General features: G+C 48.7%; 1 protein-coding gene across 1 annotated transcript in view; it reads left to right on the top strand.

Moving 5' to 3' along the window:
• DPM1 (dolichyl-phosphate mannosyltransferase subunit 1, catalytic) overlaps positions 1-15,554 on the top strand; it is a 34,386-nt gene that overhangs the window by 9,481 nt on the left and 9,351 nt on the right. The window contains exons 4-7 of the mRNA XM_075347846.1: positions 7,410-7,486; positions 13,301-13,326; positions 13,511-13,606; positions 13,700-13,768. Of these exons, the coding sequence (XP_075203961.1) occupies positions 7,410-7,486; positions 13,301-13,326; positions 13,511-13,606; positions 13,700-13,768 (268 nt within the window). The remainder of the gene's footprint in view (positions 1-7,409; positions 7,487-13,300; positions 13,327-13,510; positions 13,607-13,699; positions 13,769-15,554) is intronic.

A 15,554-nucleotide genomic window follows, 5' to 3' on the forward strand; every position in this document is an offset into this window, starting at 1 on the left:
TGTAACCCCTCCCCTCTGCCTATACACCCTCCCGTGCATCACGGGCTCCTCAGTTTTATGCTTTGTGTGGAAGGAGGCACACATCCACTCATGCATTCTCATATTAGTTATATCGGTTGGAAGAAAAGTGGGCCCCCACGGGGCCCCCGGCATGTTCCCTTCTCACCCCACTACGTCGGCGATGCTGTTAAGGTTGAGGTACCCATTGCGGGTACAAAGGCCGGAGCCTCATGCCGTTTTCCTTCACCATCCCTTAGCGGCTCTGGGAGAAGTGGGATCCTGACCGGTCATCCAGTTACTGGGACCGTGCTCCCTCCGCAGCCCCTGTGGGAATCTGCCGGACAGGAGTCTATTTATCCTCAGGGACCGGGCCCTGCATCTCTAAGGTACTCTGTGTCCCCATGGGGGCTGTGCATGGAGCGCCTTCATCCCGAACGCTGCAGCAGCTGCTGATTTGTGAAGACCGGCGGACTTCCGCGCCGACCGCGCCTGCTTGTCGGCCGCGGTCTTAAATTTAGTCCCCGGCTTCATTGCGGCCTAGTAGCAAAACTCCCGCCCCCGGGCCTGTCTGTCAGGAGTAAGGGCGGGACTGCCGACCTGACATCGGATGTGAGGGCCGGAGCATCCTGTATGTTTCCTCCCCCCTCACTGATCACTGTGGGGACCCCAGATTCCCGCACTTTTCTAGCGCCGCCCACGGCTCCACTCCTCCCCAGAGAGCTCCGGCAGCCATTTTTTTTTGACATTCTGCCGGTGGAGGATTTCCAGGAAAGAGCTCTGCAACTCTGGGAGACCTAAGGCAGGGAATCTGGAGGACACACGCTCCGCTTTTTAGCGGTCGGTAAGCCACACCGGTCACCCGGTGCTGGTCCCCTTAGGGTGCTGGAATAGATAATATATATATATATATATATATTTCTGTTCGGTCGGGCTATATACCTTTTCCCATATACCCTCAGTGATCACTCTCCTAGGAGACAACAGCATGTCGTCCACAAGGAACAAGGGTGCCAAGGCACAGGGTTATTTTGCGACCTGTACCTCTTGTGCGGCTATGTTACCTGCGGGTTCCACCTACCCTCACTGTGAGCAATGCTCGACCCCTGTTTTGCTTGCTCAGCCGGAGCCTCGTTCACTAGTGGGCCCCCCGGCTCAGGTAGACCCCCCCTGCTCCCCCTGTCCAGGCGGCAGGGACAGAGTTTGCCATTTTTGCTGAGAAACTCTCTGAGTCACTTTCACAATCCATGGCTCAGTCTATGGACAAATGGTCTGCCAAGCTGCTTGAAGCTTTGCAGTCCAGACCGGTCCTTACACAGGCCCCGGGCCCTGTTGGATCGTCCCCTCCAGGCCCCTCTCTGTCCGCGCCGCAGCGCGCTCCCAGGGGGGGCCCTAGGTCTCACGTGGAGGACTCCTGCCCGGACCACAGTCCCAGACCGGCTAAGCGGGCTCGCTGGGAATCTTCCCCGACTTCTTCACGCTGCTCGGGTTCCCAGCTTGAGGACTCTCTGGAGGACGAGGCGGACGTCGCAGCTCAGGGCTCTGACCCTGACGTTGCTCTCAATCTTGATACACCTGAAGGGGACGCCATAGTAAATGACCTTATCTCGTCCATCAACCAGGTGTTAGATATATCTCCCCCGCCGCCACCTGTAGAGGAGTCGACTTCTCAGCAGGAGAAACACCAGTTTCGGTTCCCTAAACGTACACGGAGTGCGTTTTTCGATCACTCTAACTTCAGAGATGCTGTCCAGAAGCCCAGAGCGGTTCCGGACAAGCGCTTTACTAAGCGCCTTACTGACACACGTTACCCCTTCCCCTCTGACGTTGTTAAGGGTTGGGCTCAATGTCCCAAGGTGGATCCTCCAGTCTCTAGATTGGCGGCTAGATCTGTGGTATCGGTTGCAGATGGCTCATCGCTAAAAGATGCCACTGACAGGCAGATAGAGCTCCTGGTGAAATCCATCTATGAAGCCACGGGCGCGTCTTTTGCCCCGGCTTTTGCAGCCGTGTGGGCACTCCAAGCTATCTCAGCTTGTCTGGCTGAGATTAATGCGGTCACACGTAATTCTGCTCCGCAGGTTGCGTCTTTGACTTCTCAGGCGTCAGCTTTTTCTTCCTACGCCATGAACGCAGTTCTAGACTCTGCTAGCCGTACAGCGGTGGCATCCGCTAACTCTGTGGCAGTCCGCAGGGCCATGTGGCTGCGCGAATGGAAGGCAGACTCTGCTTCCAAGAGGTTCTTAACCGGTTTGCCGTTTTCTGACGACCGATTGTTTGGCGAACGATTGGATGAGATTATTAAGGAATCCAAGGGAAAGGACTCCTCCTTACCCCAGTCCAAACCAAAGAGACCTCAGCAGCGGAAAATACAATCGAGGTTTCGGTCCTTTCGTCCCTCCGCCAAGCCCCAATCCTCTTCGTCCAACAGGCCGGAGAAAGGCCAGAGGAACTCCTATTCGTGGCGGGCTAAGCCACGCCCCCAAAAGCCCGCCGGAGGCAATGCCTCCAAGGCGGCCTCTTCATGACTCTCGGCATCCCCGAACCGCATCCTCGGTCGGTGGCAGGCTCTCCCGCTTTTGCGACGCCTGGTGGCCACATGTTCAAGACCGATGGGTGAGAGACATTCTGTCTCACGGTTACAGGATAGAGTTCAGCGCTCGTCTCCCGACTCGTTTCTTCATAACCTCTCCGCCCCCCGCGCGGGCCGATGCACTTTTTCAGGCGGTGGACGCTTTGAAGACAGAAGGAGTTGTGATCCCTGTTCCCCCCCCCCCCCAGGAACATGGTCGTGGCTTTTACTCCAACTTGTTCGTGGTGCCAAAGAAGGACGGTTCGTTCCGTCCCGTTCTGGACCTCAAACTACTCAACAGACATGTGAGCATCAGACGGTTTCGGATGGAATCTCTCCGCTCGGTCATCGCGTCGATGTCACAAGGAGACTTCCTAGCATCGATCGACATCAAGGATGCTTATCTCCATGTGCCGATCGCACCCGAACATCAACGCTTTTTGCGTTTTGCCATCGGGGACGAACACCTAAAATTCGTGGCATTGCCTTTCGGCCTGGCGACAGCCCCACGGGTGTTCACCAAGGTCATGGCATCTGTTGTGGCGGTCCTACACTCTCAGGGCCACTCGGTGATTCCCTACTTAGACGATCTTCTGGTCAGGGCACCCTCTTAGATGGCGTGTCAAAACAGCCTTACCGTCGCTCTGGCGACTCTCCAGCAGTTCGGGTGGATCATCAACTTCCCAAAATCCAAGTTGACACCGACCCAATCACTGACTTACCTCGGGATGGAGTTTCATACTCAGTCAGCGGTGGTCATGCTACCGCTGGACAAACAGCTTTCTCTGCAGGCAGGGGTGCAATCTCTTCTTCGGGGTCAGTCACACCCCTTGAGGCGTCTCATGCACTTCCTGGGGAAGATGGTGGCAGCGATTGAGGCAGTGCCCTTCGCGCAATTCCATCTGCGGCCACTCCAGTGGGACATTCTCCGCAAATGGGACAGGAGGTCGACTTCCCTCGACAGGAACGTCTCGCTTTCCCTTGCAACCAAGACGTCACTTCAGTGGTGGCTCCTTCCCAACTCTCTTGTCGCAGGGAAAATCCTTCCTACCCCCAACCTGAGCTGTGGTCACCACGGACGCGAACCTGTCAGGGTGGGGGGCGGTTTTTCTCCACCACAGGGCTCAGGGAACCTGGACTCCGATAGAGTCTTCCCTTCAGATCAATATTCTGGAGATAAGGGCAGTGTATCTAGCCCTATTGGCTTTTCATCGGTGGCTGGAGGGCAGGCAGATCCGTATCCAGTCGGACAACGCCACTGCCGTCGCATACATCAACCACCAAGGAGGCACTCGCAGTCGTCAAGCCTTCCAGGAAGTCCGACGGATTCTGCAGTGGGTGGAAGCCACAGCCTCCACCATCTCCGCAGTTCACATCCCGGGCGTAGAAAACTGGGAAGCAGATTTTCTCAGTCGTCAGGGCATGGACGCGGGGGAATGGTCTCTTCACCCAGACGTGTTTCGAGAGATCTGTCGCCGCTGGGGAACGCCGGACGTCGATCTTATGGCGTCACGGCACAACAACAAAGTCCCGGCATTCATGGCCCGGTCTCAAGATCACAGAGCTCTGGCGGCGGACGCTTTAGTTCAGGATTGGTCGCAGTTTCGACTGCCTTATGTATTTCCTCCTCTGGCGATGCTGCCCAGAGTGCTGCGCAAAATCAGGTCCGACTGTCGTCGCGCCATTCTCGTCGCCCCAGATTGGCTGAGGCGGTCGTGGTACCCGGATCTGTGGCATCTCACGGTGGGTCAACTGTGGGCGCTCCCAGACCGCCCAGACTTGCTGTCACAAGGGCCGTTTTTCCATCTGAATTCTGTGGCCCTCAACCTGACTGTGTGGCCATTGAGTCCTGGCTCCTAGCGTCCTCAGGGTTATCTCAAGATGTCATTGCCACCATGAGACAGGCCAGGAAACCAACATCCGCCAAGATCTATCACAGGTCTTGGAGGATCTTCTTATCCTGGTGCTCTGATAATGGTTTTACTCCCTGGCCCTTTGCCTTACCCACTTTTCTTTCATTCCTCCAATCCGGAATGGACAAGGGTTTGTCTCTCGGCTCTCTCAAGGGACAAGTATCGGCGCTATCCGTATTTTTTTCAAAAGCGTCTAGCCAGGCTTCCGCAGGTCCGCACGTTCCTGCAGTGAGTTTGCCACATAGTCCCACCTTTATAAGCGTCCGCTGGAACCCTGGGATCTTAACAGGGTGCTAACGGCTCTTCAGAAACCACCTTTCGAGCCGCTGCGGGATGTCTCTTTATCACGTCTTTCGCAGAAGGTGGCATTTCTAGTGGCAGTTACATCGCTCCATAGAGTGTCTGAGCTGGCAGCGCTGTCATGCAAAGCCCCCTTCCTGGTTTTTCACCAGGATAAGGTGGTTCTGCGTCCTGTTCCGGAATTTCTCCCTAAGGTGGTATCTCCTTTTCATCTCAATTAGGATATCTCCTTACCTTCATTTTGCCCTAATCCAATTCACCAATGTGAAAAGGATTTGCACTCATTAGATCTGGTGAGAGCACTCCGGCTCTACGTGTCTCGCACGGCGCCCCTGCGTCGTTCAGATGCGCTCTTTGTCCTTGTCGCTGGCCAGCGTAAGGGTTCGCAGGCTTCCAAGTCAACCTTGGCTCGGTGGATCAAGGAACCGATTCTTTAAGCTTACCGTTCTTCTGGGCTTCCGCTTCCTTTGGGGCTGAAAGCCCATTCTACCAGAGCCGTGGGTGCGTCCTGGGCATTGCGGCACCGGGCTACGGCTCAACAGGTGTGTCAGGCAGCTACCTGGTCTAGTCTGCACACTTTCACGAAACACTATCAGGTGCATACCTATGCTTCGGCAGACGCCAGTCTAGGTAGGCGAGTCCTTCAGGCGGCGGTTGCCCACCTGTAAGAGGGGGTCGTTTTCGGCTCTTTTTTATCGAGGTATTCTTTTACCCACCCAGGGACTGCTTTTGGACGTCCCAATTGTCTGGGTCTCCCAATGGAGCGACAAAGAAGAAGGGAATTTTGCTAACTTACCGTAAATTCCTTTTCTTCTAGCTCCTATTGGGAGACCCAGCACCCGCCCCTGTTCCCTTCGGGCTGTTTGTTCTTTTGTGTACACATGTTGTTGATGTTGAATTGTTCTTTTGGTTCATGGTTTTCAGTTCTCCGAACATCCTTCGGATTGAATTTACCTTAGACCAATTTATAAGTTTCCTCCTTCCTGCTTTTGCACCAAAACTGAGGAGCCCGTGATGCACGGGAGGGTGTATAGGCAGAGGGGAGGGGTTACACTTTTTAAAGTGTAATACTTTGTGTGGCCTCCGGAGGCAGAAGCTATACACCCAATTGTCTGGGTCTCCCAACAGGAGCTAGAAGAAAAGGAATTTACGGTAAGTAAACAAAATTCCCTTCTTTGCCACCTAAGCTGAGAGCAGCATTATGTAGGGGCAGAGATCCTGAATCCAGCGATGTGTCACTTACTTGGCTGCTTAGTGTAGTTTTGATAACATCACTGTTTAATCTGCAGTAGATTATCATTAGAGGACTACTTGGCGTGCTACCAGGTAGTCCAGCATATTCATGAGCTGTGTATAACTGCTAGATCTGCAGCAGAGAAAACATTGATTTTATCAAAATGACAGCAAACAGCTCAGTAAGTGACACAACGCTGGAATCAGGGTCTCTGTCTCTGTATTATGCTGCTCTTAGATGGGGAGCAAAAACCTGGTGACAGGTTCCCTTTGAGGGGATTTTACAAAATTGTTCTTATTGGGAGTATGCCAGAATTATTCTTCTACTCAAAGTAGAGGCATGCTGGGTATGTCCTAACCCAACAAAAAAAATCATTCGGCCTTGTAGTAATCTCCGACTTGCCATCCCTGAGAAATGAGGCTTTTCAGAGATTGGATTACTTTTCCTGATCTAGTAGTGATTACAGATCTGTACAGGTTTTCACCCTCTCAATGTAAGTGGAAATGTTGCAATTCACTGACAGCAAACAGGAACCTTGCATATGGTGAGGAATTTCAACATAGTCTAAAGAGCATTATTATTATTATTATTTATTATAGCGCCATTTATTCCATGGCGCTTTACAAGTGAAAGAGGGTATACGTACAACAATCATTAACGGTACAAAACAAACGGGTATAGGAGGAGAGAGGACCCTGCCCGCGAGGGCTCACAGTCTACAGGGAATGGGTGATGGTACAATAGGTGAGGACAGAGCTGGTTGCGCAGTGGTGTACTGGACTGAGGGTTATTGTAGGTTGTAGGCTTGTTGGAAGAGGTGGGTCTTGAGGTTCCTCTTGAAGCTTTCCACGGTAGGGGAGAGTCTGATATGCTGAGGTAGAGCATTCCAGAGTATGGGGGAGGCACGGGAGAAATCTTGTACGCGATTGTGGAAAGAGGAAATAAGAGAGGAGCAGAGAAGGAGATCTTGTGAGGATCTAAGGTTGCGTGCAGGTAGGTACCGGGAGACTAGGTCACAGATGTAAGGAGGAGACAGGTTGTAGATGGCTTTGTATGTCATTGTTAATGTTTTGAACTGGAGTCGTTGGGCGATGGGAAGCCAGTGAAGGGATTGGCAGAGTGGCGAGGCTGGGGAATAGCGAGGGGAGAGGTGGATTAGGCGGGCCGCAGAGTTTAGGATAGATTGGAGGGGTCAAACTATTTAGCACAATGTCTGTGCAAAACAGACGCCAGGCAAGGACCATGAGCTATCAGTTCAAGCTGGAGATGCTGTGAAACCACTTCTGGAAGCAGAGGTTAAGTGACATTCATGGACATCGGACAGATGGAATCTGCATTATGTTTGGATTATACAGTTTGTATTATACATTGATCCTCTGATTTCCTAACCTAGGAACGGCATACATTCATGGGATGCAGCACGCCTCAGGAAATTTCATCATCATCATGGATGCCGACCTTTCACACCATGTATGTATTATTCACAGGGTTCAATTTGGGGGCAATGGTTTTACCACTATACATTCTTGGCATATTGCTGGGATGTATGATTATTTTATCAGTATCTATAGGGACCAAACCAGTCACTAAAACTATGGGGCCATTGTGACTATCGTATACTTTTGGCTGTTATTGGAGACAAATATTAACTTAAATATAAATCTAATAAGTCATAATGATGTCCTAAGTTTTGGTGGATGTTTAATTGCCAATACCCCATTGATCTATAAAACAAATGGTTTAAGTGCAGAGTGTGAAATATCCCTGTCTGGGAAACCGCTTGGGCAATCACACAAATATCCCACCGCTGCCACCAATTTGTCACCGACAACAGTCTGCTGTCCCAGTCATCAGGACAATTACACAATTGGCCGACGATCGATGGATGAAGCTGTGGCTGTGTCCACTACTATGCCGATTATTGACGAACTGACAGTGAGAGTATATACTGTATATACAACTGTTTCCAGATCATGGAATATATATGCCTCGGTACAGTCATTGCCAACTCCACAATAACAAAAGGAACTGCTACTATCTGCCACCACCAATCGTTTTACAGGCCGATTGGACAACTGTTACAGATAACGTAGGGATTTGCAGATGCGGTTTATAGAGCAATCGGAATGAAGCTATCAAATTTAATAGATTTAATCCAAAAGTAGGCAGTGTTTATATAAATATACAAAAGATGTTACAATGGGGAACAATACAATACTGCGTATACAATTATATAAATTTAAAATACACAAAATAAAATTACTAAACCTGATGACACTGAAATGGCTTATAGGAAGGCGATGCTCCTTAGGAAACAAGGACAGAATCCACAGCCAGCTATACTTTCCAAGGATGATGAGTTCAAGTGGGGGCTGTTTGTAGGATGTGCTCAGCCCTTTAGAATTTTATGAGATCCCCCAACTTACAGGATATCTTTGCCCCTCAAGGTCCCAGGCGGAAGATATCGTGGTCATGTTTCTTATCACATTTTTATCTTTCTATCGAGACCAAACATGGCATGGATAGCATCATCCATATGAGCATTATTAATTTATAGTTCATTAGCTGACCTCACAATTATGAAAAAATATGCATGTTCTTCTCCTAATTATGATGCAGAAAATGTGTCTACCATAATTATCGGATTGATAAAAACCCCAATATTCATAATTTTGCTATGGTTTCAGTCTTTGTTGTTGTTCTTTGAAGCTAGGATGAGTTATTCATTACAGCCACAGAAATGCTACTTCTCCAACTCTGTATATACAAATCCCAGGCCCTTTGTCTGCTTCACAGCAAATGCACCAGTTGAAGTACCTGTCCACACCAGTGGGTCCTACCTGATCAGAATCAGATGTAGTGTTGCCGCTCTCTTTCTTCCTCCAGTTATAATTAGATCTTCTCTTCCCCACTTATAATTAATCTCATATGTTCAGCGTGGGGGATGGATATGCCCCCTCTCCAGAGATGTCTTATGGATTTTAATTTCTCTGACAACTCCCCCTTTTACAGGTGGCATGGGAGACTGATTTGCCAATTGTCTCTTAAGCCCATCTTACTGGCATCTCTCTGGCGGGACAGCCAGTCAGCGTTGCCATGCTCACTTCCCTTTTTGGGCTGAATGGTAAAAACGTACTGCTGTAGAGCCAAGCTCCACCACAGTACTTTACAATTGTCGCTTGCCACCAAGTGTAGTCAGATGAGAGAGTTGTGGTATTTCACTATGGTGAAGTTGTGCCCATATAGGTGGGACTACAGCTTTCGCTGGGCCCACACTATGGTAAGGCACTCCACAGCGGCGTATGCCATTTCTCGGGGTAAGAGCTTGCGGCTGTGGAACATGATTGGATGCTCTTTTCCACCTCCCCATTTACCTGGCTGAGCACAGCACCTTGGCCAAATTAACTGTCTGTCATCTGTTTGAACTACAAGTCGCTGGGTGAAGTCTGGGGCTTGTAGAACTGTGTTATTGGCAAGGGCAGCTTTCAGTGCTGTGAAGGACTGCTCACCGTCAGCCATCAGTTTACTATTTTTCGGTAGATTTTTTTTTTTTTTTTGTGAAGTTCGACAGAATCTTAGCAAGGGTACTATAGATGGGAACGAACTTTCTATAGTATCCTGCCGTACCTAAGAGGGGCGTCACCTGCTTCTTGGTGTTGTGTTGTGCAGGAGGTGACAGCATCAACCTTCCCAGGCTTTGTTTTTAGAGTTCCGCCACCCACTCGTAGACCAAGGTACTGAACCTCTGTCATGCCTATTTGACACTTTCCTGACTTTATAGTCAAATCACCGCCCTGGATTCGCCTGAGCACTTGCTCCAAGTGTTCCTCCCAGGTGGGACTGAAGAGTGTAATGTCTTTCAGGTATGCCACAGGAAACCCATGTAGTCCATCGAGCAGCTGGTTGACCGCTGAAAAGTGGCAGGAGCATTTCTCATGGCAAAGGGCATGACGAGGGATTCATACAGTCCGAATGGGGTAATGAAGGTGGATCTCTTCTCTGCCTCCTTGGACATAGGAACCTGCCCTTTATCTCAACTCGGGCCCATGATTGACAAATACTGGGCGAAGGCTAAGCGATCTAGCAGCTCATCGATGCATGGCATTTGGTATGTTCCCGTAGTCCCAAGCAGAACCAGGTTGTCCGGCCTTAATCAGGACCAGGGCTACAGGTGAGGCCCACACATTTTTGGACCATTGGATCACCCCCAGACATAACCTTTCATCTATCTCCCTTTTTATGTCCTTTTGCACCTCTAGGGAGACATGGTATGCAGGTTGTTGGACTGGGGCGGTGACTCCTTGTGTCCACCTGGTGGATGACTAGCTGCATCTTCCCTGGTACACCAGTGAAGATGTTCATGTAGGGCAGGAATACCTCCTGCACTTGGGACTTCTGGTCCATGGAGAGCTGTGGGTTGAATTCCACATCCTTAATAGACACTCTGTCCTGGGCAGGTGCTAGCAAATACACCAGGACTTCACTCTTGTCTTTGTCGGGAAGACTACACACAGGAAGGGCACAGGTTTCACTGTCATGATGAGCATTCATTATGTTGACATGGAAGACCTTCTGCCGCTTCTTGAATTGGTCAATGGTGACCACGTAATTAACGTCGTTGAGGCGCTGATGTACTAGGTATGGTCCTTCCCAGGCCTTCTGAAGCTTATTCTGGGTATTTGGGACTAGGACACACCTTCCGACATACTTTGTGCACCCTCTCCAGGTGTTTTGGTTGTACCACAGCTTCTTGCTTGCCCTGGGCCTGCACCATATGCTCATGCATCATCTGCATATTCCACTGCATTTTGTCACAGAGCTACATGACATACTCGATGGCAAACACTTCCTGGGTGTCCAGTACCTCTTCCCATGATTCCCTTACCAGACCAAGGGGCCCCTGAACCACTCTGTGGTACAGGAGGTCAAAGGGGGAGAACCCCATTGACGCTTTTGGTGCCTCTTGATAAGCAAGGAGCAGGTGTGGAGGTACTACTTGCAGTCGCGCCCATGGTACTCAACCAGCATCTTAAGCATCTGCTTAAGTGTACCATTGAATCTTTCACACAAACCATTGGTTTGTGGATTATACGAACTTGATACCAGGTCCTCCACCTGCATTTTCTTACAGAGAGCTTCCATTAAACGAGACATTAACTTAGTCCCCTGGTCAGTAAGCATCTATGTGGGAAATCCTACTTGCGGCAAATATGGGCAAAATGGTATCTGCCACTTTATCGGCCCTAATTGAGGAGTTACTGCTTCCGGTTAGTGTAGTTTACCATAGGAAGGATGAAACGTTTTTGAGAGCTGCTGGAGATGGCCAGAGGCCCAAGAGTGTCCACAGCAATCCTCTGAAAAGTCTCCTCTATCCCCAGCAAGGAGATCAGGGGAGCTTTGGGTGCAGGCCCTGATTTCCCCACTCCTTGACACGTGTTACAGGATCGGCAGTAGTTTGCAATAGCTGTCACCGTTTTAGCTGTGCGGGACCACCTGCTTCATGATCCCCGTGCCTGTCCCCATCGCCTTTAGCACTGACGCTTGCTCCTATTAGGTGATCCTCAGCAACATCACCCCACAGCATGACATGGCTGAGTTTTCTTTATTTATGTTACTATAGAGACTAAACATGGTATGGATAGCATCATCCATCTGAGTGAGATTAATTTAGAGCTCATTGGCAGGCCTCACCATTATGAAAAAATATGCATTTTCTTCCCCTCGTAATCGCAATGCAGAAAATGTGTGCAGCATATTTATCTCATCAATGCAATCCCCAATATTCATAACCTTGCTATGGCTCCAGTCTACTGTTGTCTTTTGAAGCTTGGACAAGTTATTTATTACGGCGACAGAAATGTCAATTATCCAACTCCTAAGCCTTTTTGTCTGCTTCACAGCAGATGCACCAGTTGAATTACCTGTCCTCACCAGGGGGTCTTGGCTGATCAGGGGCCAGATGTAGTATTATCTCTCTCTTTGTTCCTCCAATTCTAATTGTTTCCTCTCTTCCCCCAGTTATAATTAATTCCACACAGTTCACTGTGGGGGACAGATATGCCCCCTCTCAAAAGATGTCTTATGGATTTTAAATTTCTCTGACAGTCTGGATCCATAAAAAGTCTTGAGTGTTTCTACACACACACACACACACACACACACATATCACATCCAGCGCTTCCGGCCGCAGAGAATAATGGGAGGAGGTCACGTGTGTCCGCAGGTCCTGTTGCTGCAGGTCCTTGCGCTCCACTGCACAGCCTCTCGGGATTCTGCCGTCGAGAAGAGATCGGTGTCGCTGGATGTGGTGAGTGTGTGTGCGATCCGATGTGTGTGCAATCTGATTTATGTGTGTGTGCGATCCGATGTTTGTGTGTGAGATCGGATGTGTGTGTGTGTGTGTGTGTGTGTGAGATCTGATTGTGTGTGTGTGTCTGAGAGCTGATGTGTGTGGGTGTGTGATCACTGCAGGTCCTGCCTCTCAGCATCAGGTGAGTGTGATTACGGGGTGCCCGCTGTCTATAATGAAGTGTCCTGCAGGATCTGTAACTTTTTTTAGCTGCACAAACACTTCATTATTGAACCATGTTTAGTGCTTATTTTCGGGGGAGGGCTTATATTTAAGCCTTGCTCCAAAAATGCTGAAAATCCCTGCTAAGGCTTATTTTTGGGGGAGGTCTTATTTTTGGAAAAACACGGTAACTCTTCTTTTAGTGATCGTTGGGGCTTTGGTACCTGTAACCCCACCAAAATCAGAATGAGCTCCACAGGAGACCAAGGTTTTCACTATATTCTGCAGTATAATCAAAAAGAGGGACTGGAATAAAGACAATAAAAAATAAACATAGATTGTATGTGGTAATACCATATGTGAAAGTATACAATTAGCCTATAAAGTTGACGCTGAATGCCCCCACGCCTCACAATAACAGGGCAGTAGCGAAGGACCATGAGAGACTACATGACCAGAGGAGTCCTAGCGCATGTTAAAGAATAACTAATAAACATTTGCACTAAAATTCTTTTTGTTTGTGCTTTTTAAATGCATGCAGGTCTGGGACCTGAGACCCACACCGATCGCTCAAACCCCCCCTGAGAAGTGTGTGGTTCCTGCCTTAGTATGGATTCAATAGAAAAGACTAGGGCTCTCTTACAAGATGGAACCGTACACTGATTGCATGCAATTGAAGGCACAAACAGATGCTTATATACATTTGTGATCTGTCATGACAAATTTTTTTTTTTGTGTGTTTTTAATTATATGTATGTTTGTTTTTTTTACAGCCTAAATTTATCCCAGAATTCATCAAGTGAGTACAATATTCAGTTTTATGTGTCGCAGCACAGAGTATTTCAGGAAAGTTGTTGGTCGGCAGCTGAGATGTTTAGCAAGCTCTAGCAGCACAGAGTATTTCAGGAGCAGTAACCTGCCATTACAGTAGCTTAGGATGTGACTAATATCTGCACACGGCTAACGTCACTGTATTTTTGTAGTAAACAGAAGGAAGGCAACTTTGACATTGTGTCTGGGACTCGGTACATTGGAAATGGAGGCGTTTATGGCTGGGACTTAAAGAGGAAACTCATCAGGTCAGTAGAAGTTACTGTGCGCCTCCAATGCTTCAATCATTAACATGTTGATGAGTAATGATCTCATGGGATCTTCTTCATTAACCCCAACAGTCGAGGAGCAAACTTCCTATCCCAGGTTTTGCTGCGTCCAGGAGCCTCAGACTTGACGGGAAGCTTTAGGTAAGTGAAACCTGCCTTTTATTATCATTACTAAATCTTTGTGTATATAATCGTGTTTTGATGGTGGCAATTGTGCTCCTCCTAAATACAGAACCATAATCTGGACATGCTGTTTTCAAGGGATGTTTGGGGTTTATCTGCAGCTATATCATCCAGTGTGCTACCAATATTTGTACCCTAAAACTGGGGCCAGACTTCGGCCTTGACACACTTAATTCAAAAATCGCACTATGCCACTGTTACCCTGTTTCCCCAAAAATAAGACCTACGCTAACATGACTTTTATGAATACCATATTTTCCAGATTCTAAGACGCACTTCTTTCCCCCCAAAAAAGGAAGTAAAATGGGGGTGCCTATTATAATCCAGATAAGGCTTATCTGAGCGGCTGTGGTGGAGTGGGGTCACAGGATGCTGCGTTGGCGGTACTGAGGGCTCAAAAGAGGGGGTGTCCCTGTAGTAGAGAGTCTCAGGAGGGTCTCAGAATGGAGGTTTGGCAATGCGGCGGGCGCCATTGATCTGACAGTGGGCTCGATTGACTTGCCTGCTGTTGACACGATGGACTTCAAGAAAATGGCCGTCGAGGCGGCGCGTGCATAGATTGACTCAATGGACTTCAAGAAAATGGCCGTCGAGGCGGCGTGTGTGAAGATTGATCCAATGGACTTCAAGAAAATGGCCGTCGAGGTGGCGCGTGCGAAGATTGACCCAATGGACTTCAAGAAAATGGCCGTCGAGGTGGCGCGTGCGAAGATTGACCCAATGGACTTCAAGAAAATGGCTGCGAAGTCCTATCTCATGCTGCCTCCGCAGTCGTTTTCTTGAAGTCAATGTCATCAACCATAGGCACTTCAAAGGAGATCACAAATCAATGGTGCCTGCCGCTGCAACACCCCTGAGCCCCCAGAATCGCCAACCCTGCCTCCTTTGATCTTCCTGAGCTGCTCCACCACCGCCGCCCCCCCCTGGTGAGATATTATAAGACACACTAGGATTATAAGATGGACCTGCATTTCAACATTAAAAATTATTTTTTCCTATTTTCCTCCTGTAAATTTGAGGTGCGTCTTATAAAACCAAAAATGCAGTACTTAAATTATAAGCCCTATTCAAAAAAATAAACCCTAGTTATAATGCATAAAAAAAGTTAATAGAAAGTGTCCAGACAGCTATACAAGTAAAATCAACTAGTAATAGAGTGCAGCAGAACAGATACACCCGGTAATAAAGCAAAGCAGACACCACCAAAAGAATCGCACTCAAAAGACTAAAGCAATAAGGGTTGGCAAGTGCCAGGTTCTCACTCAACTCTTATTGCTTTGGGTCTTTTGAGCGCGATTCTTTTAGGGGTGTATATACTGTATGTATGCAAACAGATGAGAAAGAAGCATACCGTTCCAGTATATAGACCCCCGGACAACATGGAAACAAAAAGAAAGAGCTATTGTGGAGGACTCTCAGGGAAAAATCTTAGTGCTTTCTGCAAAAAAAAAAAAAAAAGCTATTGGATATCCAAAAGGTCCGAAAATGGTGAACAGTGTGTGATAACCTCAGTCAACAGGTTACAAGGGAAATGGTAAGAAGCGCAAGTGTGGAGCAGGTCGGCAACACCTGCAATTAGTTGCCCGTGGCACACAAAGTCGTTAAACCCCTGTCACACGCAGTTGCCTGCACCGCAGCGTAACTGCATGCATCCTGCGTCCCCTGCACAATCTATGAAGATTGTGCCTAATCCATTCCCACGTTGCGTATTAGAACGCAGCGCTTCAGCTGCTGCCAAAGCGCT

This window comes from Anomaloglossus baeobatrachus, chromosome 5 (assembly GCF_048569485.1).
Source record: "Anomaloglossus baeobatrachus isolate aAnoBae1 chromosome 5, aAnoBae1.hap1, whole genome shotgun sequence".
Taxonomy (NCBI): Eukaryota; Metazoa; Chordata; class Amphibia; order Anura; family Aromobatidae; genus Anomaloglossus; species Anomaloglossus baeobatrachus.